At 47.6% G+C, this 25,819-nt stretch overlaps 2 protein-coding genes across 8 annotated transcripts; both read right to left on the bottom strand.

The window, feature by feature from the left end:
- Positions 1-46: 46 nt before the first annotated feature.
- On the bottom strand, positions 47-12,902 carry LOC111138614 (zinc finger protein 311). Of its 7 annotated transcripts, none has more exons than XM_022490631.1 (7): positions 11,674-12,902; positions 10,784-11,101; positions 10,369-10,447; positions 6,685-6,761; positions 6,260-6,491; positions 5,817-5,921; positions 47-3,543 (listed from the first exon to the last, which is right to left on the bottom strand). In XM_022490631.1, the coding sequence occupies exons 3-7, from the start codon at positions 10,442-10,444 to the stop codon at positions 2,036-2,038; spliced, it is 1,998 nt and encodes a 665-aa protein (XP_022346339.1). In that variant the 5' UTR covers positions 10,445-10,447; positions 10,784-11,101; positions 11,674-12,902; the 3' UTR covers positions 47-2,035. The 7 variants fall into 7 exon arrangements, with proteins under 7 accessions (XP_022346339.1, XP_022346340.1, XP_022346344.1 ...); XM_022490632.1 differs by having other exon boundaries at positions 10,369-10,845; positions 11,028-11,101; XM_022490636.1 differs by having other exon boundaries at positions 11,028-11,101; positions 11,674-11,726.
- A 9,804-nt stretch (positions 12,903-22,706) lies between these two features.
- On the bottom strand, positions 22,707-23,651 carry LOC111138597 (olfactory receptor 2W1-like). The gene has a single exon (XM_022490612.1). It carries the CDS (start codon positions 23,649-23,651, stop codon positions 22,707-22,709), a length of 945 nt encoding a protein of 314 aa, XP_022346320.1.
- Between the last annotated feature and the right edge of the window lie 2,168 nt (positions 23,652-25,819).

Genomic DNA, 25,819 nt, shown 5'->3' with positions numbered 1-25,819 from the left:
TTTTTTTTTGTGGCGAATTTGATTAAAGAAATTCATTTTAATCTAGCTGTATTTATCAGAAAATTTTCTTTAAAATTAACCTTTTCTGATGTCTTGAGAAATCCTTTCTTAGCCTGAAGGTACAAATATTAGCCAAAGTTTACTCATAGAAGGATAAAAGGTTGCCTTTTGTAGGTCTTGGCTAGGAAATTCTAGCGTCAGTTTGTCCACAAAAATGCGCTCTGGGGAATTTTTACTCAGGTTGCAATGAAGCTATTGATCAATTCTGGGAAGAACTGATATCTTTATAACACCGAGTTTTCCCCTGCACGGACACATACAGTCTTGACCAAGAACAGTCAACTTGGTCTTGAAGAAAAAGAAATGGGACTTAGAGATTTTAAAGCTGTGGTAATTAACCAGGTCAGCGCCCTGTGAGGACAGACAGACCAAGGGAACAGAAGGAAAGTCCAAGACTTCGAGACATGACCCTCACAGACCCATCTTCCACTTGGTCACTGTCTTCCTAGAACACTGCTGTGATCCAGACACCCACCGGGGAGACTGCCAGCGGGCTCTCGGGTCTGCAGCGAGAAACCCCAGACACCTAGCTTCAGCTCTGGGAATCTTCAGCTGTTTTCTGAACATTTTAAAATAAACAGTGAGAAAGCATTAAAGAAATTTCAGGTATTTTGCCTTGTGGAAAAAGAAGTGCTTGCTTGATTTGTCTTGAAAATTTTAAAAGACTGTTTTGTGGGCAGTGAGTGAAACTCGCTCTGTGGGGATGGCAGGACACCCAACTGCACCACGTGTAGAAGCTGTAGAACACATCTCTGCTCATGGGTGGTTCAAAATCTGAAACCTGGATCTTATTCCACTTCTGAAAACTGAGTGAAGTGTGCATTCCCTACTTCCGTTGTGAAGGTAAAGTGGAAACAGTCTCATTGTATCAATGTTCAGAGTGACATATTTCTCAGATTTTGCATTAAGGTGATGAGGTTAAAAATCTCTAATTTTTTTTTTTTTTTTTTTAAGAGACGGAGGGAGGGAGAGAGAGAGGAGAATCTCCAGTAGACTCTCCACCAAGTGGGGAACTCAATCTCACAACCCTGGGATCGTGATCTGAGCTGAAATCAAGAGTCTGACACTTAACCAACTGAGCCACCCAGGTGCCCCTGGGATTTTCAATGTCTAATTAACAGCCTTGTTGGTTGTGGTTATTTATTTTAATTCTGTCTGTAAAAAATACGTAACGTTTGAAAGAGAAAGGGTGTCTGTTAAGAGATACTGAAAGACTTGGAAAGATAGATGCAAATTTCTCATACATTTTAAAGAGCATTTCATATGTCATGCAAATAAATACAGCAAATTTTAAGAAATCAACACATTGACATTTTGATGTATTTATAACAAAGTGAGATGGGCTTCATGGTCTTTCCATATGTAAACTGTTACTGGAGCAGCGCATAGCTAGATCCCACTTATCTATGATTTCTAAATCTGCCCCATCCTGTCTTCCTTTCCCATCCCGGTCTCAGCAATTCTGAGCCCATATGGAAAAGTACCATCAGTCTTTAAGTTAAAACAAAACCAAAGCCTTGCTAAAATTGATCAATATTTTATGAACTAAAACGTGCTCCATGCTGAACTGAGCTGTAGCCTCACATCTAAGAGATGCGTTGCAGGTGCAGGCTGGAGCCTGTCAGGGCGGTGGGGGTGGGGTGGTTGTGCAGAACTTAGTAGCTAAGTGATCCTGAGCAAGTTTCATCTTTTTATGCCCTAATTTCCCCATCCTGTAGGGATGTTTTATGCAGTCAACGAGTTGGCACTGCACAGCCCTTAGAAGAGTGGCTGGCGTGCTCCGAGGCTAGGAGATACCTGATAGCATTACTGACTGGCATTCCCCACTGGCAGTGCAGGTGCTCGCCCCAACACTCCCCAGGGCGGTCAGGCTCCGGGGAGCTCAGTCGGGGGCAGCAAGCCGGGAAGAACCAGGCTCCAGGGCTTAAGGAGAACGGAAAGCGCCAACACAGATGGCATCCGCAGGGGCTGCGGGTCAAACCCCGCCTACGGAGGAGGTCGGACAGGTCCCGGGGAAAGGGGCCTTCCCACCCTCCCCAGACGCGTGGCCTCGCCATCCTCGATGTCGCCTCTTCTTGTGTCCCGTGAGGTTCGCGCTCACCCTGAAGGCTTTCCCGCACTGCTCGCATGCGTAGGGCTTCTCCCCCGTGTGCACCCGCTGGTGCCCAACCAGGGCGGCGCGCTGGCGGAAGGCGGCGCCGCACTCGCGGCAGGGGTAGGGCTTCTCCCCGCTGTGGATCCGGCGGTGCTGCGTCAGGCCCGAGCGGTGGTGGAAGGCCTTCCCGCATGCCTCGCACGCGTACGGCTTCTCGCCGGTGTGGATCCTCCGGTGGTTGGTCAGGTTGGACTTCCCGCGGAAGGCCCTCCCGCACTCGGGGCAGGCGAACGGCTTCTCACCGGTGTGCAGCCGCTGGTGCACGGCCAGGCCGTGCCGATCGTGGAAGGCCTTGCCGCAGTGCGCGCACAGGTGCGGCTTCTTGCCGCGGCGCGCGCGCTCAGGAGCCCCGCGCGGGCCCTGGGGGCGGCAGGCGCGGCTGCACTGCCCACACGGGTAGGGCTTCTCGGGGGCGTGGGCCGTCGGGGGGCGGCACGGCTCCGCGCGGCCGCCGCACTGTGGGCAGCCTGCGGCCGGCTCCCGCGCGTGCGTCCGCGCGTGCTTGCGCAGGTCGGAGCTCCGGCGAAAGGCCCTCCCGCACGCGCGGCACGGGTACGGCCGCTCGCCGCTGTGGATCCGGCAGTGCTTGGCGAGGTCCGAGCTGCCGCGGAAGGCCCTGCCGCACTGCCCGCACGCGTACGGCCGCTCCCCGGTGTGCGTGCGGCCGTGCAGGGTGAGGCAGTGCCGGAAGCGGAAGGCCTTGCCGCACGTCGCACACTCGTGCGGCCGCTCGCCGCTGTGTACCCGCTGGTGCCGCCGCAACCGGCTCGCGCTGCCGAAGGCCTTTCCGCATGCGCCGCAGCCGTGCGGCCTCTCCCCGCCGTGCGCCTTGCGGTGCCGGCAGAGCGCCGACGGGCTGCTGAAAGCCTTCCCGCACTGCGCGCAGCGGAAGGGCTTCTCCCCCGTGTGCGTGACGCGGTGCACACGCAGCTGCTTTCTGGTCTTGAACGCTTTCCCGCACTCGTGACACGCGTGGGGCTTCTCGCCAGCACGGACGCGCCCGTGGAGAAGCGGGAAGGTATGGCCGCGCGCGGCACCAGGGCGGGGCCTCCGTGCGGTCAGGGCTCGGGTGCGCGGGGTGCACTTGGAGTCTGAGCTCAAGTTGTTGGCGAGCACCGCCCAGGCCCTTCCTTCCTCGAGGGTCCCCTTTTCCTCTCCCAGTGTCTCCACCCCGGCCGGGTGCCGTGCATTCTCCGACTTGACATCCTGGACACAAGCTCCTCCAGCCTCAGGGTGCCCGGACAGGACGCCGCCGACTTCCCCACCCTCAGACACCTCCTGCTCTGAACTTGCCCTCTCAGTCCCGGGCCTGGTCCGGTCCGCTGACACTAAGGAAATAAACACGGCAGATCGGGGAGGGGAAAGGGTGAAGCCCTTGGAAGAGTACGTGACTTTCCCAGGCTGGAAGAGCCCTACGTCGTGGCCAAAGGCCGGGGCAGCTTGGCATAGTGAGAAGTACCAGGATAGCTCGGACTCTGCAGACTTTACAGAAGCCCCCGGCAACCTGCATGTTCTCGAGACTCTCCCGGTGTAGTGAATGGCCAATTCATACGCCTGGTCACCCGGGTCAGGAGACTGAGTCACACCCAACCCTCTCCCTCCCTCAGATTTGCTCAGCTTACCTTTCACAAATTCCACCTGGGACATGGCCTGCGGCCTAGCACCCCAGGAACCCGTCTGCCATGCTCTGCAGTGTAGCTCTGCCCACCGGGGTGCAGGGTACATCCAGTCTTGGCTGTCCCTCCCCCAACCAGGCCAGGTTCTCTCTGCTTAGACTCTGGACCCAGGCTGACAACAGCCGGTGCTGGGGGGATGGCGCACGGCTCAGGGGAGGGAACATTCTGCTTCAGCCCCTAGCAGCCCAGCAGCCAGTGGGACAGTCTCCCAGGAAGGAGGGACGCAGACCTACCGAGAGGCAGAGGGGACAGTGGGGCGAGGGACCTGATGTCCCCCTGCTCTGAGCTTCCAGGACATCCCGAATAATAAATTCTCATTGTTTTGCTCACGTTAGCTTGAGTTAATTTCTACTGCCGGCAACCAGAGTTTAAATCTCTTAATCTCAGCTCTACCCCTTCCTCTCTATTTCTCCTCAGGGCATTCTCGCTCCCTAACTGCCACCCCACCCCCCTTTAAGTGTCCTTTAACCTGGCTCCCTTTGAATCTATGCTCTACTCTGCTTCCAGATTTCTCTTTCTAAAAATCAAATCCTCTCATGCCGTGCCTCAGCTTAAGTATCTCAATGGCACTGCACGATAACCAGCGTGCAGGTCAGAGTCCCAGCTCTGGAGTGGGCCCTCCGGGCTGAAATCCTAGCTCTGACCTCTACTGGCTGTGCAACCTGGGAGGACAACTGCATGACCCTGGGCCTCAGCGGCTCATCTGTGAGATGGGATCGGTACCGAAGCTCATGTGTGTGGAGCACTGCCACATGGACGTGCATGCTTCAGCAGTGTCAGCTGCGACTGTCAGGACGAAGTTCAGAGCCTGCAGTTTACAAAAACCCCTCTGAATCACGGCTCCGCACCCTGGCCTCCCGGGGCCCTCTGCTCTGGTCACGCAGCTCACACTTCATGTTCTCCCTCCTCAACACTTGCCCATTCCCAGAATGCCTCTCCCCTTCTTCCACTAAACCATCTCACTTATGCAGCACGCTTAGTTCACAGTCCTTCCTTCCACAGTCATTGGATCCCAGGTCAGTGATAGATGCTTCTCTTCTGTGTTCCATGTCCCAGGTACATCTCTGTGACTCTCACTATTCTGTGCTGTGCCATCACTCACTACCTGCCTTCCCTACTAGTCAATAACATTGCCGCCATCTCTAGTTCCTCGTCTAGTGCCTGGTATACAGTAGTTGCTCAATAAATGTTTGTGGGATGGCAGGAGATAGGAGAAAGGAAGAGCAGTTATTGTGATAGGGCAGTTGGGTTGGTCTACAAATATGGGACGCTTTTTTGAAGGACGAGTAGGGAAACAGTTTGAATGAGGAGCTGGTACTTGTTTCACAGCTGACCAGGTAGGCAGGTCAGGGAGTGTGAGAGGCAACGTGAGAAAGAGGTAGACCCAAGTACAGAAACAGGGAGGGCTCGGTGGAGATGGGCTGTGGGGAGAGACGAGTTTTGCCTCTCCAGAGGGCAATGCGCTATCTAGTAAACACCAGGGGTTAGAAACGAGGGTGCTGGCCAGGAAAGGGGAGAAGTGAGCCGCGTCCATGCAGCCGGCACCTGCTGCGGAGCTAAGAGCTGGGGCCGGTGAGGGAACGGAGAAGGGCAAAGGGTCAGAGGCCTGAGGCTCAATGTGGGGAAGGTCCTGAGCAAAAACTCAGGGCAGAAAAGCAGCATTCCCTGAGCACTGGGGTGACTGATACCCAGCAGGGAGATGAATTCGCTGAGCTGTTTCTGGGACCAAACAGCACAGCCTTTAGATAGGCGCCAAGAGGCAATTAGATGACGACAGAGTAACTGCTTGAATAGTTTGCTGCTGTTCGTCTGCTCTGTGTTCGGGTGCCTGGGCAGGCGGGGACGGATAACCCAGCACCAAGAACATCGTCTGACCATCGTACCCAGGGCACCCAGCAGGAGGCTGGAGCGCCTCCCTCACTCACCTGGGAAGGAGCAGCTCAGGAGCCCCCAGTCCTGCAGATCGCGAACGCGGGGCTCGGCGCCACGCTCCAGACAGGAGATGAGAGGCGGCTTGGGGCCGGCGAAGCCTGGTTGTGTAGAAAGAATGAGTGCGCAGAGCGGCATGACAAGGGTCCTAGCGCCCAGGCTTGACCCCTCTGCGCGTGCAGGAAAACAGGAAAGAAATAGCCACTGGGGTGGAGAGAGGGTTCTCAGGGGTCTGGTCACACGGAGACACGTGTACGGATGCTCACAGGAGAGTCGTTCTTAGAAGGCAGAAGGGGAGACCCCGGGGAACAGCCCCTGCCCTGGCAACTGTCTTGCTCGGAGACAGAGGCGGGTCAGGGGACCCGGCAGGCGTCGCCCAACAACGCAACTGAAGGGAGAGGAGAGGAGACGGCGCCGAGCCCCGCGGGGACGTCCTTACCGAGCGATACCACGAGCCCGTAGTTGTCCAGCATGACGGCCGCGTAGAGGCGCCGCTGAGCGCGGGTCAGACGCCGCCACTCTCCGCCGCTGAAGCGCACGGCCACGTCCTCAAACGTCACCGAGTCCCGAGGCCGCGCGCGCCCGCGGTCCTGCAGGAAACCCCGCGGTGCGCTTAGACGCGGGCGCGGGAGGCCTTGCGGGAGAAGGTTCGCAGAAACGAGAGCCGGTGCCTGTGTGTGCACCGGGGCCGAGGTGAGAGGAGTGGCCACAAACGGCAGAGGAGCCAGAGCGAAGGGCGCGTTACCCCGTGGATGCTCCTCTGCAGGGCAGCCCTGCACGGGGGTCGGGGGACGAGAGAAGCGGGCGGGGCTGCGCTGTCAGGAGGGGTGGAGGGCGGGGAGGGTGGGGAGGGCTGCGGCTCACCCCCGCGCTCTTCGCTCCTGGCGGGGCTGCTCGGCCTCCCTCTGGGGCAGACGCGCGGTGCTGCGGCGCCGGCGGGGCTGAGAAAGAAAGGAGGCGGATCAACGCGGCACATTATTACCGAAACCTCCGCTTTCCTCCCGTCTTCCCCGACGTAGAAGCTTCTCAAGCTCCGTTTTCCGCGTTACTTCCCCAGCCTCGGCTCGGTGTTGGGCAGCGGGCGGTGGCACCAAGTCGGGCGCATGGCCAGCGCCCTCCCTCACCTCGTGCGCGTTTCCTAGATGGCCTCGCCCCTCCCCGAGCCCACATCACCGACTCCCGCCCACATCACCGACTCCCGGCTCGTGCGATAACTTCTCTTCTAGTATTCAAACGTTCCAGTCACTTCTTCGAGAGACCTGGGGCGCGGACGGGGCGGGGGAGCAGAAAGGAGGAAGGTGTGGAGCGGACGCACCCACCCGGGGCAGGCCCGAAGCTTATTCCTTTCACTAACTTAATGGCTGCTCTACCTCCAGTTAGTTTCTTAGAGGAACACCACCTTCCCCCTGCGATCCGGAATCTGTCCTAGTAATCCCCGAGCATAAGCCCTCCCGCCCACAGCACTGCGGTGCAGCCCACTGCCGGGCCTCATTCCTTCCCGGGGGCCAGCTCGGCCTTTCCGCGGCTTTGGTGTTGGCGGCAACCAAGCCTTCCAGAGCGTTCATCGGCACATCCCAAATCCGGGTCGGAAGATTCCAGTGGGGTTAGTCACCAGCTGGTGAGACCCGAGGATTACCCTGTGGCCTTAGGTCCCCCAAATTTCATTCCAGTTTTACCAAAACTTCAATTTGGGAGCAAACTGGTTTTTTTCCCAGAGAAACTTCCCACAATTCTTCTTCGGTTCAGGCTATTCTCAGCTTTTGACCAAGACCTGGGCTGTTTTAGTCCGTGTGGGTCCCCTCGTCACTCGCTCTGTAATTCTTGGTCGCACGCCGTCCCACACCCGCCAGGCCTGCGCACAGCTCGTTTTGCTCGGCTCCCTGTGGCATCAAAAACAGAAACCCTCCAACTGTATTTATTTTTTTCGATCCACATTTTGTCACGAACATTTTCAAGTATAGAGAAAAGCTGAAAGAATCATTTAGTAAGCAGCCTTTAGTAACTCACCTAAACGTTTGGAGTGCGTGCTCGGTCACACATCTGTCCATCTAACTAGCCCTCTATTAGCCCACTTTCTTTTTTGCTGCATTTCAAAGTAACTGAAGATATCAGCATACTGCACCCTGAAACTCTTTATGGCACGTACCATGAACAAGAGTTCGATATCTGTTTACCTTCCTGTTGAGGAGAAAGTTCCTACAGTAAAATAAACAAAAAAGCTCATCCCACTGGATGAGTTTTGACAAAGCACACCCCTATTTAACCCAGACTCCCCTCCGGATATATATCGCAGCGGCATTTCTACCATACCCACTTCACAGACTGGGAGTTTTGTGAACGCTCAGTGGTTCTTCTTTTTTTTTTTTAAGTGCTCATCACACTAAGATTTTTTTTGAATTGTGGGGAAAAAATGTTACAAAATTTACCACGTTAACCATTTTTAAGTGTACTGTTGAGCAGCTCTGACAACACTCACAGTGTTGTATAATCTCGAGAACTTCTTCATCCTGCAAAACTGAAACTCTAGGGGCGCCTGGGTGGCTCAGTGGGTTAAAGCCTCTGCCTTCCACTTAGGTCATGGTCTCAGGGTCCTGGGATATTCCCCCTCCCCATCTGCCTGCCTCTCTGCCTACTTGTGATCTCTGTCAAATAAATAAAATCTTAAAAAAAAACCCCTGAAACTCTATACCGGTTACATGGTCATTGTTTGTCCCTCCTCAATCCCTGGTCACTACAGTGATTCTTAGGCTTTTTTCTTCAGCTTCAGATTTTGAAAGGTCAGTTTCTGCCCTCAAGTTAAACATGAACTTGGGAGACAGGCTATGTGCTCAAATGGCATGAAACTACCTGTGCCAACTTAGGCCACCATAACAAAATACCCCAGAATGCGTGGCTTACATACTGGAAACCTACTGCTCACGGTTCTGGAGGCTGCAAGCCTGAGATCCAGGAGCCAGCACGGGCTCTGCCTGGCTTGCCGTCCTTCTGTCCTCATCTGGGGGACCCCACGGGAGTTCTGGTCTCCTCCTCTAATAAGGACACTAATTTCTTCATGTGGCTCCACCCTTATGTCTTTCTCTCAACCAAATTACTTCCCAAAGGCCCCACCTCTAAATATCACAATGTGGGGGTAGGTCTTCAACACATGAATTTTGAGGGATACAAACATTCAGTTGGTAACTATTTGTTAAAACAGTGTATGGATATAATCTAGGATGACATTCATCCACTTATATTTTATGTCACATGACTGTGAACTTTATGGTCCTCACAATCCCCACTGGGAAGAAAATTTAAGGTCTTATGAAAAAGGAGGACCGGTGGGGCACCTGGGTGGCTCAGCAGGTTAAAGCCTTGCCTTCAGCTCAGGTCATGATCCCAGGGTCCTGGGATCGAGCCCCGCATCGAGCCCCGCATCGAGCCCCGCATCGGGCTCTCCGCTCGGCGGGGAGCCTGCTTCCCCCCCCCCCCCCCCGCCTGCCTCTCTGCCTACTTGTGATCTCTGCCTTTCTAAAAAAAAAAAAAAAAAACTTTTCAAAAAAAAAAAAAAAAAAAAAAAGGAGGACCGGGAGACTCAGGTCTGATGTGAACCATAAGAAGTGTGTATAATTTTATATTTAAAAAAGGAAATAACACCCAAGTTAAGCAATGTTGATTATCTTCTACCTAAATTTATATCGAAGATGTTCTGTATTTTTAATTTTCATTTATGATTCCTTATACAGTGGAAATTTCAGGATTTCTCCTCTGGAAGTTCCAATAATATACTTTTCTTCTTTGTAGATAATACATACTAAAAGCCTACTTTTGGGGTCCTCAAGTGCCTAGTCCTCTGCCCAAAAGTCTGTGCCTTTTAGGGTCTGACTGGGACTCCAGAACTGCTGAATGTTGTCTCCTGGGTTTTACCTCCATCAGCCACTTCTCCACAGTCTAGACCACTTTGCTTTTCACACGTCACCACTCAGCACCTCTAAAGCCCAGCCTCACATTTTCCCATCTTCCTTAATTTTTCCAAAAGCTTCACGACAAAACCTTTGCTCCTTCTTTGCCGCTGTTTTATCTTGTTTCTCAAGGACTCATTCTATACTTTTAAAATCTCAAGGTTCCAAAAAGGTCTACAGAAGTAAAATTATATACGCTCAACATGGACACGTTGGGAAAACTGGTGGGGTAGGAGTTACCGAATGATACCATACGTTTCATGTACACATATGTAAGTTATTTATCATACATGTCAAGTTATACATATCGTTAACTATATATAATAAGGAATACAATTCTTTGATAAGTTGCTTTGTAGGATCTTTTCTTATGATTCTGATTTTTTCCAAATTGGATGTAGGATGAGGGCAGAAACTGAATATAGTTCCTCTCAATACTGATCCAAGCCTAGCATAGAAATAACAGAAGACGTCCAGTAAATGCTCAGTAATGAGTGGATTTCCAGGCTCCAGGAAGCATGTCCTTCCTGCCCCCACCCACTGCCCATGCCGCGTCCCAGCTGTTTTCAGCTGCCGTCCTCCTGGCACAATACCCTGTGTGCCTCACCTCTTTCCTGAAGGAGCTCAGCATCAGGGGTCCCAGGCAGCTGGCGTGGAGGGCCTGGACTCTCATGTGACACCATCACCTATTATGAAGCACAGAAAAACTCAGGGAAGTTATGGATGGGAGGAAAACAAGCTCTAAGCAACTATGAAGCTTTGTCTGTGGAAATCAACTCCCAGACATTCCGGGCAGGGTAGGGAGAGAGAAATTCAGGGATTCAGTCCCTGATACACTTTATGAAAAAACAGAGAAGACTTCCAATTCCTCTCTATCACTGGAAAGCTTTCATGGTCACAAGGCCGTCCAGCAAAAATATTTTGAAGCAGGAAACTTCCACCATGTCCCCCCTGCTTTCCTTTTCTGTTCTCGCTTCTCCTTCCTCCTCCTGGAGAAGTGTCGCAGACCCTCCTTTCCTTACCTCCTGTATCTTTTTACCCAGCTTTCTTTACAGTCTTCCACTACAGTCCAGATTCTTCTCTGCTGTTTGGGTCAAAATCCCAGAGTCAGTTCTGGCTTTGCCCAGACAAGTCTGGAAGTGGCCTGGGGGATGCCAGCCAAAGGGCCCCTGCTGACCCACAGGCCAGCTGGTATTTGGCCTGATGTGTCACACAATGCCCTGGATTTGGGGTTTCTGAGCAGCATTGAGCTAGCTGTGGTCTTACCCCTTGTCTTCTGAATATTCCACGAAAAGGAAAAGAGAGGCCCGCGAACACAGGGAGGAGTGGCTGGGGATTATCTGTGGAAGAGGAAGCCCAGGAAGACAAACTGAAAATGGTACGTATCTGGAACAGAACCTCCACAGCTACCATCCTGGTCCAGGCCGCCATCCGCCGCCTTGCTCTCCATTCTTCCTAGCTGGTCTCCCTGTGTCTGTCCTTCCCTTCTGCCTCTTCTCAACACAACGGTTGGACGGGTAGGCTTAAAACTAAACTGGATTATTTCATCTCCGTTTAAAACCTCCCAGTCTCCAGTTTACTCAAAGCGGTGGTGTACAAAGCTGTATAAATGCGCCCATTCCTTCTGGCCATCTCTGCCGCTTATTCAGAATAAAGCTGGTCTCCCAGGGGCATACACGTCTAGGTGGATGGGCCGAGTACCGCTCCTACTAGTCTCCTCGTTCAACCGACCTCACGCACACAGACCCTTGGCTTCCAGCTTAGGGCCTTTGCACCAGCTGTCCCTGCACCTCAAGCAATCCTCACGGCAAATGGTCTGGCTTTCCAGTGCTTGCCTGTCTTCTTCCCGAGATCGACTCTAGGTGCCCTACTAAGGTCGCCACCTGCTCTCTTTCCAACCCAGACGCCTTACCTGGCTTTACCTTTCCTCTTTTTTCCAACAGCGCTCGCCCACTTCCCGACACGGTAAATTACTCTAGTCCCGCGTCTGTTACGTCTGGTCGGTCCCTCCCTAACTCTAGGCTCCTAGGCTCTGGAGGGCAGGGAGTTCTGGACACTGTGTGCACGGCTATGCTTGCAACGCCCCAAACAGCACCTGCACCAGCGGCTCAAGGAATGAGCGCAGGCGCGGACGCCGGGGAGGACAGTCGACGGGATCAAAGAAGGGAGGGGCCGCTGAGAGCAAGAAGAGCGGGAGCGGGCCGGAGCACCTGTGGGAGAGCCCGGTTTGCAGGGCGACCCCGCCGCGGAGCCTGCCCTTCCCGCGGAAGACCCTGCGGTGCCGGCTGGCCGCTCGAGAGCCCGCGGCTGAGCGCCCGTCGCACACCGGCTGCAGGTGCAGGCCTTCCCGCCCGTCCACCCCCAAGCAACCAGCAACCAGGCACCTCTGCGCCTGCGCCGGCGCCGCTTCCCAGTCCTCCACCACCCACTTCCGGTGGCTTTCTAGGAAATGCGGCCCCTCGCTGGTCCCGGCCTCTCCGGAAATTCCTCCGGGCTCTCTCGCGCGCACGTCCCGGGAGTTCGCGCGAGTGTCTGAAGGCGCGAGGGGCGCGGGGTCGCAGCGTGCGTGCGTCAGCGCCGCGACCCGTTGTAGCGCGGGCTCGCCTTCCCGCTGCGGCGCGCGGGGGTTTTCTGACGTAAATACCAGAAAAAGTCACTTTAAATATGAGCCAAAAGCACGAGGTAAATGACGCGATGCTCTTTCTCAGAAGTTAAAAAAGTGGTTCTGAGCAGTTGCAAACGACACGAAAGTGGAGAGACGGCCTGTGAGCCCGCAGGTGCCCTCCGCTCGGGCTCGACGCTGAGTGAGACGCTGCTGCGCCCGCCGGTCGCCCGCAGCCCCGCGTTTCCGGCGGGAGCCTCTGAGGGCAAACCTGGAGACGTGGTCCCGGCGTCGTGGTCCCGCAATGCATTATGGGCGCTTTCCGGCGGGACCCAGTGCCGTTTTCCCACTAAACCTGTTCAGTGACGACTCCCGGTACTGCGGGCCCGAGCGCCCGTTGCGGGACGGGCTGTCGCAGGGCCTCGGCTCGTCCGTGAGACACGCGACACTCTTCTCCAAACCAAGACACACAGTCTCCGTGCTTGTTTGGGGTCGTTTCTCTTAATTTTCTTTTAATTTAGACCTAGAATAGCTCCTCCTCCATCTCTCCCCCCCCCTTCCCCCCAGTGAAACAAACTGGGTGGTTTGTCCTGAATCTTCACGTGCTGGTTTTGTCCGTTTGCATCTTCGCTTACTCCTCCAGCCTGGAGTTTCCCGTTAACTAGAAGTTGGCCCCGAGGGCTTGGTTCGAGTCCGGTTTACCCTTAGGGCGCGAGTCATTCTTGGTTGCGTCCTTCTCGCTTCACCCCAGGAGGCACAGAGCTCTGACTTTCGCTGCGTGCGAAACCGCGTCCTTCCGGAGCGCCCCCCCCCCCCCAGGCCTTTCACTGGCTGGTTTCACCAACGGATCTTTGCCCAAATCAGCCGTTTCATTCGGGTTTGCAAAATGGTGATTTTTCTCGTTCAGTGATTTTTGTCATGTCGATGAACAGGAATTTCCTTTAAAGGGTTTTTTTCTTACCGGCGTATAAATTTCGGGCTATTTGGTTATCCTGAAAGGTAGCACAAACAAAAGACAATGAATGTTTCCTCCTCAGTTTAATCGCCGGTATTCGGAGTACACAGTCGCTTGCCCCGGGAGCCGCGGTCAGCCGTGTGTTGGCCATCCTTGGAGGCGGCCAGCGGCGAGCCCTGCCTTCCAGGAGTCACTCCTCGCGTAGCTGCCTCGCACACTGCCGGAGCCGGTGTGTGCGACCAGCTGAATATGGGGGACGCGGTGTTGCGTTACTTTGAATGTTAAGTTATGAAAGAGACTGTGGCTTCCAGCTTTGTCTCTCTCTCTCCCTCCCTCGGAAGCCCCCCGTCAACGGCCATATGAGTGAGTTTAGAACTGCGTCCTCCAGCCGCCAGCCAAGGCTTCCGATGACTGCGGCCCAGCGCAGACACCCCACACCAACAGCTAAACTGCTCTCAGGTTCCTGGTCGACAGAAACTGTGAGGTAATGAATATTCGATGTCTGATTCTAAATTTTGAGGGTATGGTTTTATGCAGCAATTGATAACTAATTTTTTTTGGCCTTGGTTTCTCTTTTTGAACCTCATTACAAGCTCATGGATTTTTTATTTTTATTTATTTATCTTTAAAAAAGGTTTATGTGAGAGAGAGAGGAGGAGAGAGAGAGTGAGAGAGAGAGAGAGAGAGCATGAGCTGGGGTGAGGCGCAGAGGGAGAGGAAGAGAGAGATAGTCCTCAAGCCGACTTGCGGCTGAGCACAGAGCCTGACGCAGGGCTTGATGCCAGGACCTTGAGATCCTGACCTGAGCCAAAATCCAGAGTCAGCCACTTAACCAGCTGAATCACCCAGGTGCCCTACAAACTCATGGATTTTTAAAAAAACACATCCGAGTCATTATTTTTGATGTTCAGATGGTTCCTCTTTGGCGGGTGGGAGTGCCTATGTTTTGTCTCCTGTGCCCTTTTTATGTAGCTCTGAGAGTCTTTGTTAGCTTTTTTATTCTGTAGCAGGACAAGATATTTCAGGCTTATTTGGCATATTTCCTGCATCATTTCTCCAAGGCGTAATCAGTTTCTCTAGGGGTCTTGGTTCCTTTCAGTGGGTCGGATGACTGCATATCTTTGCAAATGGTCACAATTAACGTCACTTAAAGCACATCAAAATTGAACCAAATTTACTTAACTATGGGACTGAATTCAGGTTAACTCACTTGGTTCCTGTGTGTGTGAGACTCTGACCAAGTTGTACCTCATGTCCCAGTTTCCTCATCTGCCAAGTGGATCCTGTCTAAGTACCTAACTTTTACAGTTGTTCTGAGGGTTAAATGAGGTCATGTACTGAAATCACTTAGTATGTTGCCTGGCATCAAATTTAATGATTAGGATAATAGAATTGCAAGTCTGGATGGTACATAGTGATCACAAAAAAGGAGTAAATACAATTCCTTCGTTTCACATTTGAGAAGATTGAGGCCCAAGACGTCAAAAAATAGTCTAAAATTACACAGGAGGATAAAGAAAAGAGGAGAAACCGATGACTCCAGAGTCTCGGATCTCAAACCTAGGTTATTTTGCACAGAAACAGAGTCTAGGGGTGCCTGGGTGGCTCAGTGGGTTAAAGTCTCTGCCTTCAGCGCAGGTCATGATCCCAGGGTCCTGGGATGGAGCCTGGCATCGGGGTGGGGGGGGGGGTCTCTGCTCAGCAGGGAGTCTGCTTCCTCCTCTCTCTCTGTCTGCCGCTCTGCCTACTTGTGATCTGTGTCTGTCAAATAAATAAACAAAATCTTTAAAAAGAAAAAAAAAAAAAAAGAAACAGAGTCTATCCAGCCCAATCAGGGTTTCTGTTTATTCAAAGACAGAGGAAATTAGGTATCACAATCCTGGACTTAAAGCTTTATTGCAAAGCTGTGGTCATCAAGACAGTATGGTACTGGCAAAATAACAGACACAAAGATCAATGGAAGAGAATAGAAAATCCAGAATGGACCCACAACTAATATGCTCAATTAATCTTTAACAAAGCAGGAAAGAATATCCAGTGGATATTCAACAAATGGTGTGGAAAATTGGACAGCCACGTGCAGAGGAATGAAACTGGACCACTTCCTTATGCCATACACAAAAATAAATTCAAAATGGATGAAAGACCTAAATCTGAGAAGGAAACCATTGAAATCCTAGAGGAGAACATAGGCAGCAACCTCTTTAACCTTGGCCATAGCAAGTTCTTACTAGACACGTGCATCTCTGGAGGCAAGGGAAACAAAGGCAAAAATGAATTACTGGGACTTCATCAAGATAAAAAGCTTCTGCATGGTGAAGGAAGTAACACAACTAAAAGGCAGCCTATGAATGAGAGAAGGTATTTGGAAATGTCATTACAGATAAAGGGCTGGTATCCGAGATCTATAAAGAACTTCTCAAACTCAGCACCCAAAAAGCAAATAATCCATCAAGAAATGGGCAGAAGACACGAACAGACACTTCTCCAAAGAAGACATACAAATGGCCAGCAGACACATGAGAAAATGCTCCACATCCCTTGGCATCAGGGAAGTACAAATCAAAACCACAGTGATATCCCCCCATCTTACACCACTCAAAATTACTAAAATTAATAAGTCAGGGAACAACAGATTTTAGCGAGGAAGCAGAGGAAGGGGAACCCTCCTATACTGTTGCTGGGAATGCAAGCTGGGGCAGCCACTCTGGAAAATAGTATGGAGGTTCTTCGAGATGTTAAAAATAGAGCTATCCTATGACCCAGCAATTGCACTACTTGGTATTTACCCCAAATATACAGATGTAGTGAAAAGAAGGGGCACATGCATCCTAATGTTCATAGCAGAAATGTCCAAAATAGCCAAACTGGAAGAAGCCCAGATGTCCATTGATAGGTGAATGGATAGAGAAGATGTGTGCATGCGCGCGCACGTGCACACACACACACACACACACACAGTGGAATATCATACAGCCATCAGAAATGAAATTTTTCCATTTGTAATGTCATGGATGGAACTGAAGGTATTATGCTATGTGAAATAACTCAATCAGAGAAAGGCAGTTATCATATGATCTCACTCATATGTGGAATTTAAGAAACAATTTTTTTGTTTTGGGTCCAAAATGAGTTTCTTGTAGACAGCCATAGAGGATCATAGGGAAACTGAAAAAAATAAAACAAGTTGAAACTTGAGAGGGAGACAAACCATAAAAGACTCTTACAGGACACAAACTAAGGGTTGCAGGAGGGGAGGTGGTGGGTGTGATGTAACAGAGTGATGGACAATAAGGAGGGCATGTGATGTAATAATGAGCACTGGGTGTTATATAAGACTGATGAATCACCGACCTCTACCTCTGAAACCAATAATATGTTATATGTTAATTGAATTTAAATTAAAAAATTATTCCCCCCCAAGAAGAAAAAAAGAAATTACTGTTCACTCTGCACTAATATCTGAATTTTTATAGATGCTATTTTGTTAATTCTCATTGAATCAGGTGAGAATATATTTGTTCTGTCTCCCTAACATGAATGCAAAGTCTTTTCTAGCATAGATTCCACTTATTCTATGAATAATGTCTTCATCAAAATCCAGAATAGAGTTTACCTTCAGTATCTGTATGATATAAAATATATCCCCCAGTGAGGATGCTATCAGTAGACGCGATACAGCCATGCCAACTGAAATAAGGGAATAGTTACCTGTGGCTTTTTCAGAGTTCACATAACAAATATTTATGTATCATGAAGTCCACTCCACTGTGTTCTAGGGATAACTAGTCCCTCACTTCAGGAAGTTCACAGGCTAGTACAGTGCTTCCTAAACATTAGTGGGCATATGAACTGGGGTGCTACTAAGAGTACAGATTCAGTCCTGCCCCCGGTGTTAGCTGGGAGGTCCAGGTGCTGCTCAGGAATCTGTATTTGTGATGAGCACTCCACTGACTCAGTTTCAAGTGGTCCTTCTACATCACTCAGGGAAATACTCTCCAGTTGATCAATATGCCTTTTGAAAACAAAGCCAAGAGGACATCAAGGAAGACTGGCATGAAACTCCCATTGTACCCCAGTAACTGACCAAGCCTGAAGATGAAGGTTGTGGGTTAAGAGTGTGATAAGAGGGGATTACACACTTGTATCTACGGTGATAAAAATAAAATGGATCCAAGTGTAAGGGATCCACATGCTTTTTGAAGGATAGGTTGTAACTCCGGTGTGCAGTTTTTCTGTATTTGTTTTTCTGGAAGATTTTAAGTGTAAGATTCATAGTTGGGAGTACTCTTTGAAATGTTCTGAAGTTGCTAAGATAAATAAAGAAGACAACAGAAAGTAGAAACTCTTTACGTTTCTTTAGTCTTTAGGACTTACCTGCACAGAAGCTTCTGGGGCTTTCTCAAGTCTGCTGCTCATGGATCAGAAACATAAGACCTTTGACCCCACTCCAGCGGGGAGGTCATAGCATGTCGGGGAAACTGCAGTGCTCCTTGTATGGGAGGGAACGGGGCATGATTACCTAGAGAGTAAAATAAAGCCACCTCAAAGCCTGGAATGGGAATAAATAAGCAGAGACTAAATGACAGATGGATTTAAAATATTCTGAGTATCCAAAGCTTATAAATAATTCCTACAAATCAATCACCGGAAGGCAGACAACTGAGTAGAAGTGTGGCAAAACAAGAGGCACATCACAGAGTCGTCTAAATAGCCTGGGAATGTTTCCAGGCTCAGCTTCATTGGTGAACAGGGAAGTGCCAGTGAAAACCTCAGGAGCCCTCACTGCACGCCTACTGCAGTGTCTAAAAGGAACAGGGCGCTCCGAGTGTTGGCAGGCTTGCTGAGCAACGGTATATTTTAACGTGGCTGCCGGGACGGCAAACCATACAACTGCTTCGGGAAACTCCCACCCTCTCCAGCCCAATAGCTCCTAGTGACAAGCACAGCAGAAATGCATACATGGTTTCACCAAGAGACAGGTTCCCACCGTTCACAGCAGCACCCTTTGTAATAAGCAAAACTGGAAGTAACTCAAATGTCCATCGGTGAAATAACAAAGTGTAATATTACCACGTGGCACAACACATACGCAATTAGCTGTGACTAGTGACAGAAGCCAAACACAAAAGCATGTATACTGCTTTGTTCCCTTCATATAAGATCAGAAACAAGCAAAAGTAGCCAATTGGGTTAGAAGCCAGGAAAATTACTACCTCGGGTAGAGGTGGGAGGCAGGGAGACACTGCCCAAAGGGGGCACAGAGGAGTAGGCAACCGAGGTGCACAGAGTGTAGTCACGTGGGTGCTTCTGCTTCATGAAAGTTCATCCTGCTGGACGTTTAACCATTTGCACACTTTACTGCACACCTTATACCCAATATGATTTCACCCCCACCCCCCAAAAAACTCCCACAAATATATAAACATGTTGTAGCAAGAGGGAACTAAATCACAGAATCAGCTTTCTGGTCCCAGAAAGGCAAAGGCACATTTTACTGGGCTGCTTTGTTTCTGCTGAAGGAAAAAATTGTTTCTGATGGAGTGTGTGCAGTGAGATTCTGCAGCAGTCTCCCTCAGATCTGGAGGAGCTGGCCGGGATTAAATGGTGAGTCTTAATCTTTTCAAAGAACCAGCTCCTAGGGCTACCTGGCTGGCTCAGTTGGTTAAGCCTCTGCCTTCAGCTAAGGTCATGATCTCAGGATCCTGGGATGGAGCCCCATATCGGGCTCCCTGCTCTGTGGGTTGTCTGGTTCTCCCCCTCCCTCTGCTTGCTGCTCCTCCTGCTTGTGCTCTCTGTCTCCGAGTCAAATAAATAAAATCTTAAAAAAAAGAAGAATCAGCTCTTAGTTTCATTGATATATTCTACTGTTCTTTTGGTTTCTATGTCATTGGTTTCTGCTCTAATCTTTATTACGTATTAAAGTTGTGTAGTTGAGAACTTTCTTGTTCCTTTAGAAAGGTTTGTTTTGCTATATACTTCCCTCTTGCCACCTTTGCTGCATCCCAAAGATTTTGAACAGTTGTGTTTTCATTTTCATTTCTTTCCGTGAATTTTAAAAATTCTTCTTTAATTTTCTGGTTGACCCATTCATTCTGTAATAGGATACTCTATAGCCTCCATGAATTTGGGTTCTTTCCAACTTTCCTCTTGTGATTGAGTTTTAGATTCAGAGCACTGTCATTTAGATTCAGAGCAGTGTCATTCAGAGCACTGGTCAGAAAATCAGTTGAGACCTGATTTGTGACCCAGGATGTGATCTATTCTGGAGAATGTTCCATGTGCACTAGAGAAGAATGTGTATTCTGTTGCTTTGGGATGGAATGTTCTGAATAGATCTGTGATGTCCATCTGGTCCAGTGAGTCATTTAAGGCCCTTATTTCCTTGTTGATATTTGGTTAGATGATCTGTCATATGGATAGATATGATAGATTTCAGTCAGGTGGTGTTAAAGTCTCCTACTATTATTGTATTATTGTTGATGTGTTTCTTTGATTTTGCCGTTAATTAGTTTATATAATTGGCTGCTCCCATGTTAGGGGCATAGATATTTAAAATTATTAGATCATGGGCACCTGGGTGGCTCAGTGGGTTAAGCCTCTGCCTTCGGCTCTGGTCATGATCTCCTGGGATCAAGTCCTGCATTGGGATCTCTGCTCAGCAGGGAGCCTGCTTCCCCCTCCCTCTCTGCCTGCCTCTCTACCTACTTGTGATCTCTGTCTGTCCAATAAATAAATAAAATCTTTGAAAAAAACAAAATTATTAGATCTTCTTGTTGGATAGACCCTTTAAATATGACATAGTGTCCTTCCTCATCTCTTATTACAGTTTTTGGCTTAAAATCTAATTTTCTGATATAAGGATCACCACCCCAGCTTTCTTTTGATGTCCATTAGCATGGTAAATTGTTTTCCATGCCCTCACTTTATATCTGAAGTGTTTTTGGGTCCAAAATGAGTTTCTTGTAGACAGCTATTGATGGGGCTTGTTTTTTGTTTTTTGTTTTTGTTTTTTTTTTAATCCAATCTGATACCCTGTGTCTTTCGGTTGGGGCATTTAGCCCATTTACATTCAGGGTAACTATTGAAAGATATGAATGTAGTGCCATTGTATTGCCTAGAAGGTGACTGTTACTGTATATTGTCTCTGTTCCTTTCTGGTCTGTTACTTTTAGGTTCTCTCTTTGCTTAGAGGACCCCTTTCAATATTTCCTATAGGGCTGGTTTGGTGTTTGCAAATTACTTTAATTTTTGTTTGTCCTGGAAGCTTTTTATCTCTTCTATTTTCAATGACAGCCTAGCTGGATATTGTATTCTTGGCTGCATATTTTTCTCATTTGGTGATCAGAATATATCATGCCAGTCCTTCCTGGCCTGCCAGGTCTCTGTGGGTAGGTCTGCTGCCAATCTAATATTTCTCTGTTTTATGTCACAGACCTCTTGTTCCGAGCTGCTTTCAGGATTTTCTCTTTGTCACTAAGACTTGTAAGTTTTACTATTAGATGATGGGTTGTGGACCTATTTTTATTGATTTTGAGGGGGATTCTCTGTACCTTCTGGATTTTGATGCTTGTTCCCTTCACCAAATTAAGGAAATTCTCTGCTATAATTTGCTCCAATATACCTTCTGCCCCACTCTCTCTTTCTTCTTCTGGAATCCCAATTATTCTAATACTTATGGTATCACTTATCTCTCGAATTCTCTCCCCGTGGTCCAGTAGTTGTTTGTCTTTCTTTTCTCAGCTTCTTTATTCTCCATCATTTGGTCTTCTATATCCCTAATTCTCTCTTCTGCCTCATTTATCCTAGCAGTAAGAGCCTCCATTTTTTATTGCACCTCATTAATAGCTTTTTAAATTTTAACTTGGTTAGATTTTAGTTCTTTTATTTCTCTTGAAAGGGATTCTCTAGTACCTTCCATGATTTTTTCGAGTGCAGCTAGCCCCTTGATAATCATCATTCTGAACTCTAGTTCTGACATATTACTAATGTCCATATTGATTAGATCCCTAGCCATTGGTATTGCCTCTTGTTCTTTTTTTTTCTTTTTTTTGAGGTGAGATTTTCTGCTTTGTCATTTTATCCAGATATAAATAGATGAATGAGAGAACAAAATACTAAAAGGATAGCAATGACCCCAGAAAAATATACACTAACTAAATCAGAAGAGACCCAAAACTGAGTGTAGAAGAAAGGGGGAAAATAGAAAACAAATATATATATATAAAATATATATATATATTAATTAGACTAGTGAATAGAACAGAACCACACGTTTGATTTTGGGTGTATTTTGGTCTGCTAGAAGAAACTACCTCCCAAAATTTTAAAGAAAGAAAAACTTATATATGTATATATATACACACACACAAAAATAAGGGTGAACATGATGAAGCAATGGAATATGACTGTAAAGATGAAAATTTAAAAAGATTCAAAAAAAGGAATTGATAAGATAAGTTGGTTGAATAAAGAATAAAAAAAAGAGGAAAGAATGTGATCAGGCTGGATTAGAACAGAGCTGTGCACTAGATTTAGGGTATATTTTGATCTGTTAGAAGAAATTGTATGCCAAAATTTTCTAAAGAAAAAAAAGCCTATATGTATACAAAAAATAAGGTTGAATACAATGAAGGGATAAAATATGACTTTAACAATGAAAATTTTAAAAGATTTTAAAAAAGCTATTGCTAAGATAAAGTAGTTAAAATCATTAAAATATGAAAGAGGAAAAATTAAAAAAGAATAAGAGAAAATAAAATGAAAAAATTTAACTTTGAAAGACTAAAGGATCATGGAAAACCAAGAATTCTATATGTTGCATCCCTGTATCTCTGGAATTCCGCAGTTCTCGTTGATCAGTGAACTTGGTCTTGGCTGGATTTCTTGCTGATCTTCTGGGGGAGAGGACTGTTGTAGTGATTCTCAAATGTCTTTGTCCGAGGCAGAACTGCACCACCCTTGTTCCTCCCCACTGTGGTCTGTCTTCCCGTAGGTTACCTCAGATTCATTTCTCTGCATGTCCTACTTTCCATAAAGTGGTGGCTTTTCTGTTCCTAGAATTGCTGCTCTTCTTCTCTTCTATCTCCTGTTGAGTTTGTAGGTGTTTGGAATGGTTTGATAACTATCTAGCTGAATTCCTGGACCCGATGATATTTGGGTGTCCTACTCTTCCACCATCTTGCTCCTCTCTCTGTATGAAGCTTCTTTATGTGTCTGTATCTTTCTCCTTGTAATTTTTATCTATTTCCTATTTATTTACAAAGTCAATACCTACAACAAATCTTGGTATGTGGTGAACACCCATTAAGAGCTCTTTGCATAAATGAATCAGTTCATCTTCTGTTGGTAAAGGTCAGTATTATTTCCTAGCTCTCTTCCATCTAACTCACGACTTGGCTGACCATTTATCTACATGTAATATTCTCTTTACTGCACTCTTTACATCTTTGTTTCTTAAAGTGTAGATCAGAGGGTTAAGGCTGGGTGTGATGATTGCATAAAAGAGAGTAAGGAACTTCCCCTCATCTTGGGATGTGCTATTCTGTGGCCTCATATACATGTAAATGATTGTTCCGTAAAATAGAGTTACTACTGTGAGGTGGGAACCACATGTATTAAGGATCTTATGCCATCTTGCCTCTGATTTGATCCTCATGACAGCTTGAGTGATAACTCCATATGAGATAAGAATTAGTGATATAGGTGCTAGAAGAAATACCACTCCAAGAGCAAAGACAGTGATCTCAATTACTTTTGAATAGACACAAGCCATCTTGATCAATGCTGGCATCTCACACAAAAAATTATCTACCTCCCGGTGCCCACATCTTGGCAAATTCAAAGTCAAGGAGCAAACAATTAAGGCACTTCCAAGACCACCTAACCAGGCAGTGAGCACCATCTTCTGGCAAAGTTGAGGGTTCATTATGACCGTGTAGTGAAGAGGTTGACAGACAGCAGCATAGCGGTCATAGGCCATCACAGCCAAGAGAAGACATTCAGTGGATCCCAGGTCAAGGGCAAAGAAGAACTGGAGCACACACCCTCCATATGTAATAGACCTTGTCGGACCCCATAGATTTACCAGCATCTGGGGGATAATGCTAGTCGTATAGCAGAGATCCAAAAAGGACAAATTGGATAAGAAGAAATACATGGGTGTATGGAGCTGGGTGTCTAGATAAGATACAAGAATGATGGTTGTGTTTCCTACCAGAGTCACAATATAGAAGATGAAGACCACCCCAGAGATGATGGGTTCTAATTGGGGTCGATCAGAAAAGCCCAGCAGGATGAAATCTGTTGTGGAACTTCCATTGTTTGTGTCCATGGCTCTGTAGGAAAGTCTAGGAGACAAGATCGTGGTAATCAAAATAGCATCAGCCCTAGGCAGAAATAAAAATCTCTGTAGTTTGCCATGAATATCCCAAACTCACTCATTCTTGTGTTTTCTCTCATTTGGAACACCTCTGTTAATGCTTTCTTGTGTTCTGTGCCAGAAGCCTCTCTGTGTTCACTCATAACCAGAATGGTTTTAACAGTAAAATGGTAAACCCAGTCACACTGAATTGTATATCATTGAAAGGGTTTAATATACCATGACACCTATGCTTCTGTGTATTTTGATTAATTAAGAAATCCATGAAGTTAATGTTATAATTGAAGAGTGGGATATATTTTGAGGTATTGTTCCTTCTTGAATGCATGACAAATTTTTTCCTTGTCAAGGAATGGAGTTTAAGATAAAAAGTTAAATGACCCATTTTCTTGGAATAAGCTGCACTGTTTGGTAGCAGGATCACTTTCCATATTCACTTCTAGATGTGTTCATTCCAGCCATCGCTATCACCGTCCCCACAACCTCCTCCTCTTTTCTCCCCTCCTGTTCGTCATTGCAGACACAGCTCTCCTGTGTATTTTGGTGTTCCCAATTATAGTGATCTTTTTTGGTGCCAGGAAAATGCTGTCTTTCCTTTTAACCTTCATTTCCATGTACAGAGGCCATGTGTTTCTTGGAATACCTTTCATGACCACTATCACACCGTATAAACAGCCTACTGGCTTGTCGTAGAGTTAAAAACGGATTCCAGAAACACTGGCTACCACTCACACACACAACCACCTGTGTCAGCTCCTGCTCACCTGACCATTAGCAGAATCGGTCACTCGAACAAGATGTTGCTCAGTAAGTAGTCAGTGAGTTGTTTCTCTGCATGGCCTTTACCAAATATATGAGTCAATCCTCTGGTTGCTTTGGAACTCTATAGGTAAAGCCTCATTTCAATTCTGAAAGATTACAGAAAAGGGATTAGGAGAACATAAATTTCACTATTTCTGAATATCATATCATTAAATAGATGGAATGTTTAATCTTTGAATTATTTATAATCTTTTAAGTTTTTTTTTGGTTTATAAGTGTTTTATGCATATAATTTCTTTTTTTAAAAAAAGATTTTATTTATTTATTTGACAGGAGAGATCACACGTAGGCAGAGAGAGAGAGGGAAGCAGGCTTCCCGCTGAGCAGAGAGCCCTATGCGGACTCGACTCCAGAACCCTGAGATCATGACCTGAGCCTAAGGCAGCTGCTTAACCCACTGAGCCACCCAGGTGCCCTATGCATATAATTTCTGACCATGAATTTCAGACCTAGGGTACTTAGTATTCATAGTGTGTTTGGGGACAAGGACTGATACATTTATTTGCTGCAGTTACAGTAAAGTAAGGTAAATTAAATTACCTACAGTATTTGTTACAAGCAGTTTAGTTAGAACATGAAAATGTATCATGAAAAGGAGCTGTTATTACTAAGTAGTATGAGATAGGGATATATTTTTTCTCAATACAACATGGAAATTAAATGTATTTATGTGGTAGATGTCAGCTAAGTTGGGCATAGTGCTTAAGTGCACAGATTCTGGACTCAGCTTGGTGTCAAAGCCCAGGCTCACTACTTGGAGGTGATGTGTCCTTGGGCAGTTATGTAAACTGTTTGCACATCAGATTTCTCTGTATGTTCAGTAAAGACAATAATATTCCTCAAAGGGAGGTGTTGTGGGTTAGTATTTGTGAAAACACTAGGAACAGAACTTGGTTTATATTTAATTCTCAAAATTAAAAATTGTATTCATCTACCTACAAATTATTATTCTGTTTACCCCTGCTCTCTTCATTTTTCATACTGATATTACTGTGATAGGCTAGAACTAAACTTGGAATGCTTAAAATTTTACATCTGTATGACTTTTTAAATGCATAGACATTCATGTACACAAAGTGAAACACATGATATACATACTGAACTGATAAACCCAGAGGCAGCGGAGGACAGAGGACTTAGCTCCCAGCATGCCTTGACTACAAAATGCACTAGAGTTCTTTGCCCCCTTAAGGTGGAATAGCGTGGGGATTCAAAGGCCACAGAAATTTAGAGCTGAAATAGACTCAGAAAGCAGGATCCACTCTTCTGCCCTAGGAACGAGGTCTCCTACAGAATGT

The sequence above is a fragment of the Enhydra lutris genome, unplaced genomic scaffold (genome assembly GCF_002288905.1).
Source record: "Enhydra lutris kenyoni isolate GAN:26980312 unplaced genomic scaffold, ASM228890v2 scaffoldscaffold93, whole genome shotgun sequence".
Taxonomy (NCBI): Eukaryota; Metazoa; Chordata; class Mammalia; order Carnivora; family Mustelidae; genus Enhydra; species Enhydra lutris.
The sequence above is the reverse complement of the archived record's forward strand: the minus strand, read 5'-3'. Positions and strand labels throughout refer to the sequence as shown.

What these genes read in the sequence shown, in the direction of transcription:
- LOC111138614 (XM_022490629.1), bottom strand. Translation starts at nt 11,192, where the DNA reads ATGGCGGCCTGGACCAGGATGGTAGCTGTGGAGGTTCTGTTCCAGATA. An exon ending in CAGGAGCGAAGAGCGCGGGG is followed by an intron (nt 6,492 to 6,684) that starts GTGAGCCGCAGC and finishes GTGCACACACAG; the next exon opens with GCACCGGCTCTCGTTTCTGC. An exon ending in CGGGCTCGTGGTATCGCTCG is followed by an intron (nt 5,922 to 6,259) that starts GTAAGGACGTCC and finishes CTACACAACCAG; the next exon opens with GCTTCGCCGGCCCCAAGCCG.
- LOC111138597 (XM_022490612.1), bottom strand. Translation starts at nt 23,651, where the DNA reads ATGGACACAAACAATGGAAGTTCCACAACAGATTTCATCCTGCTGGGC.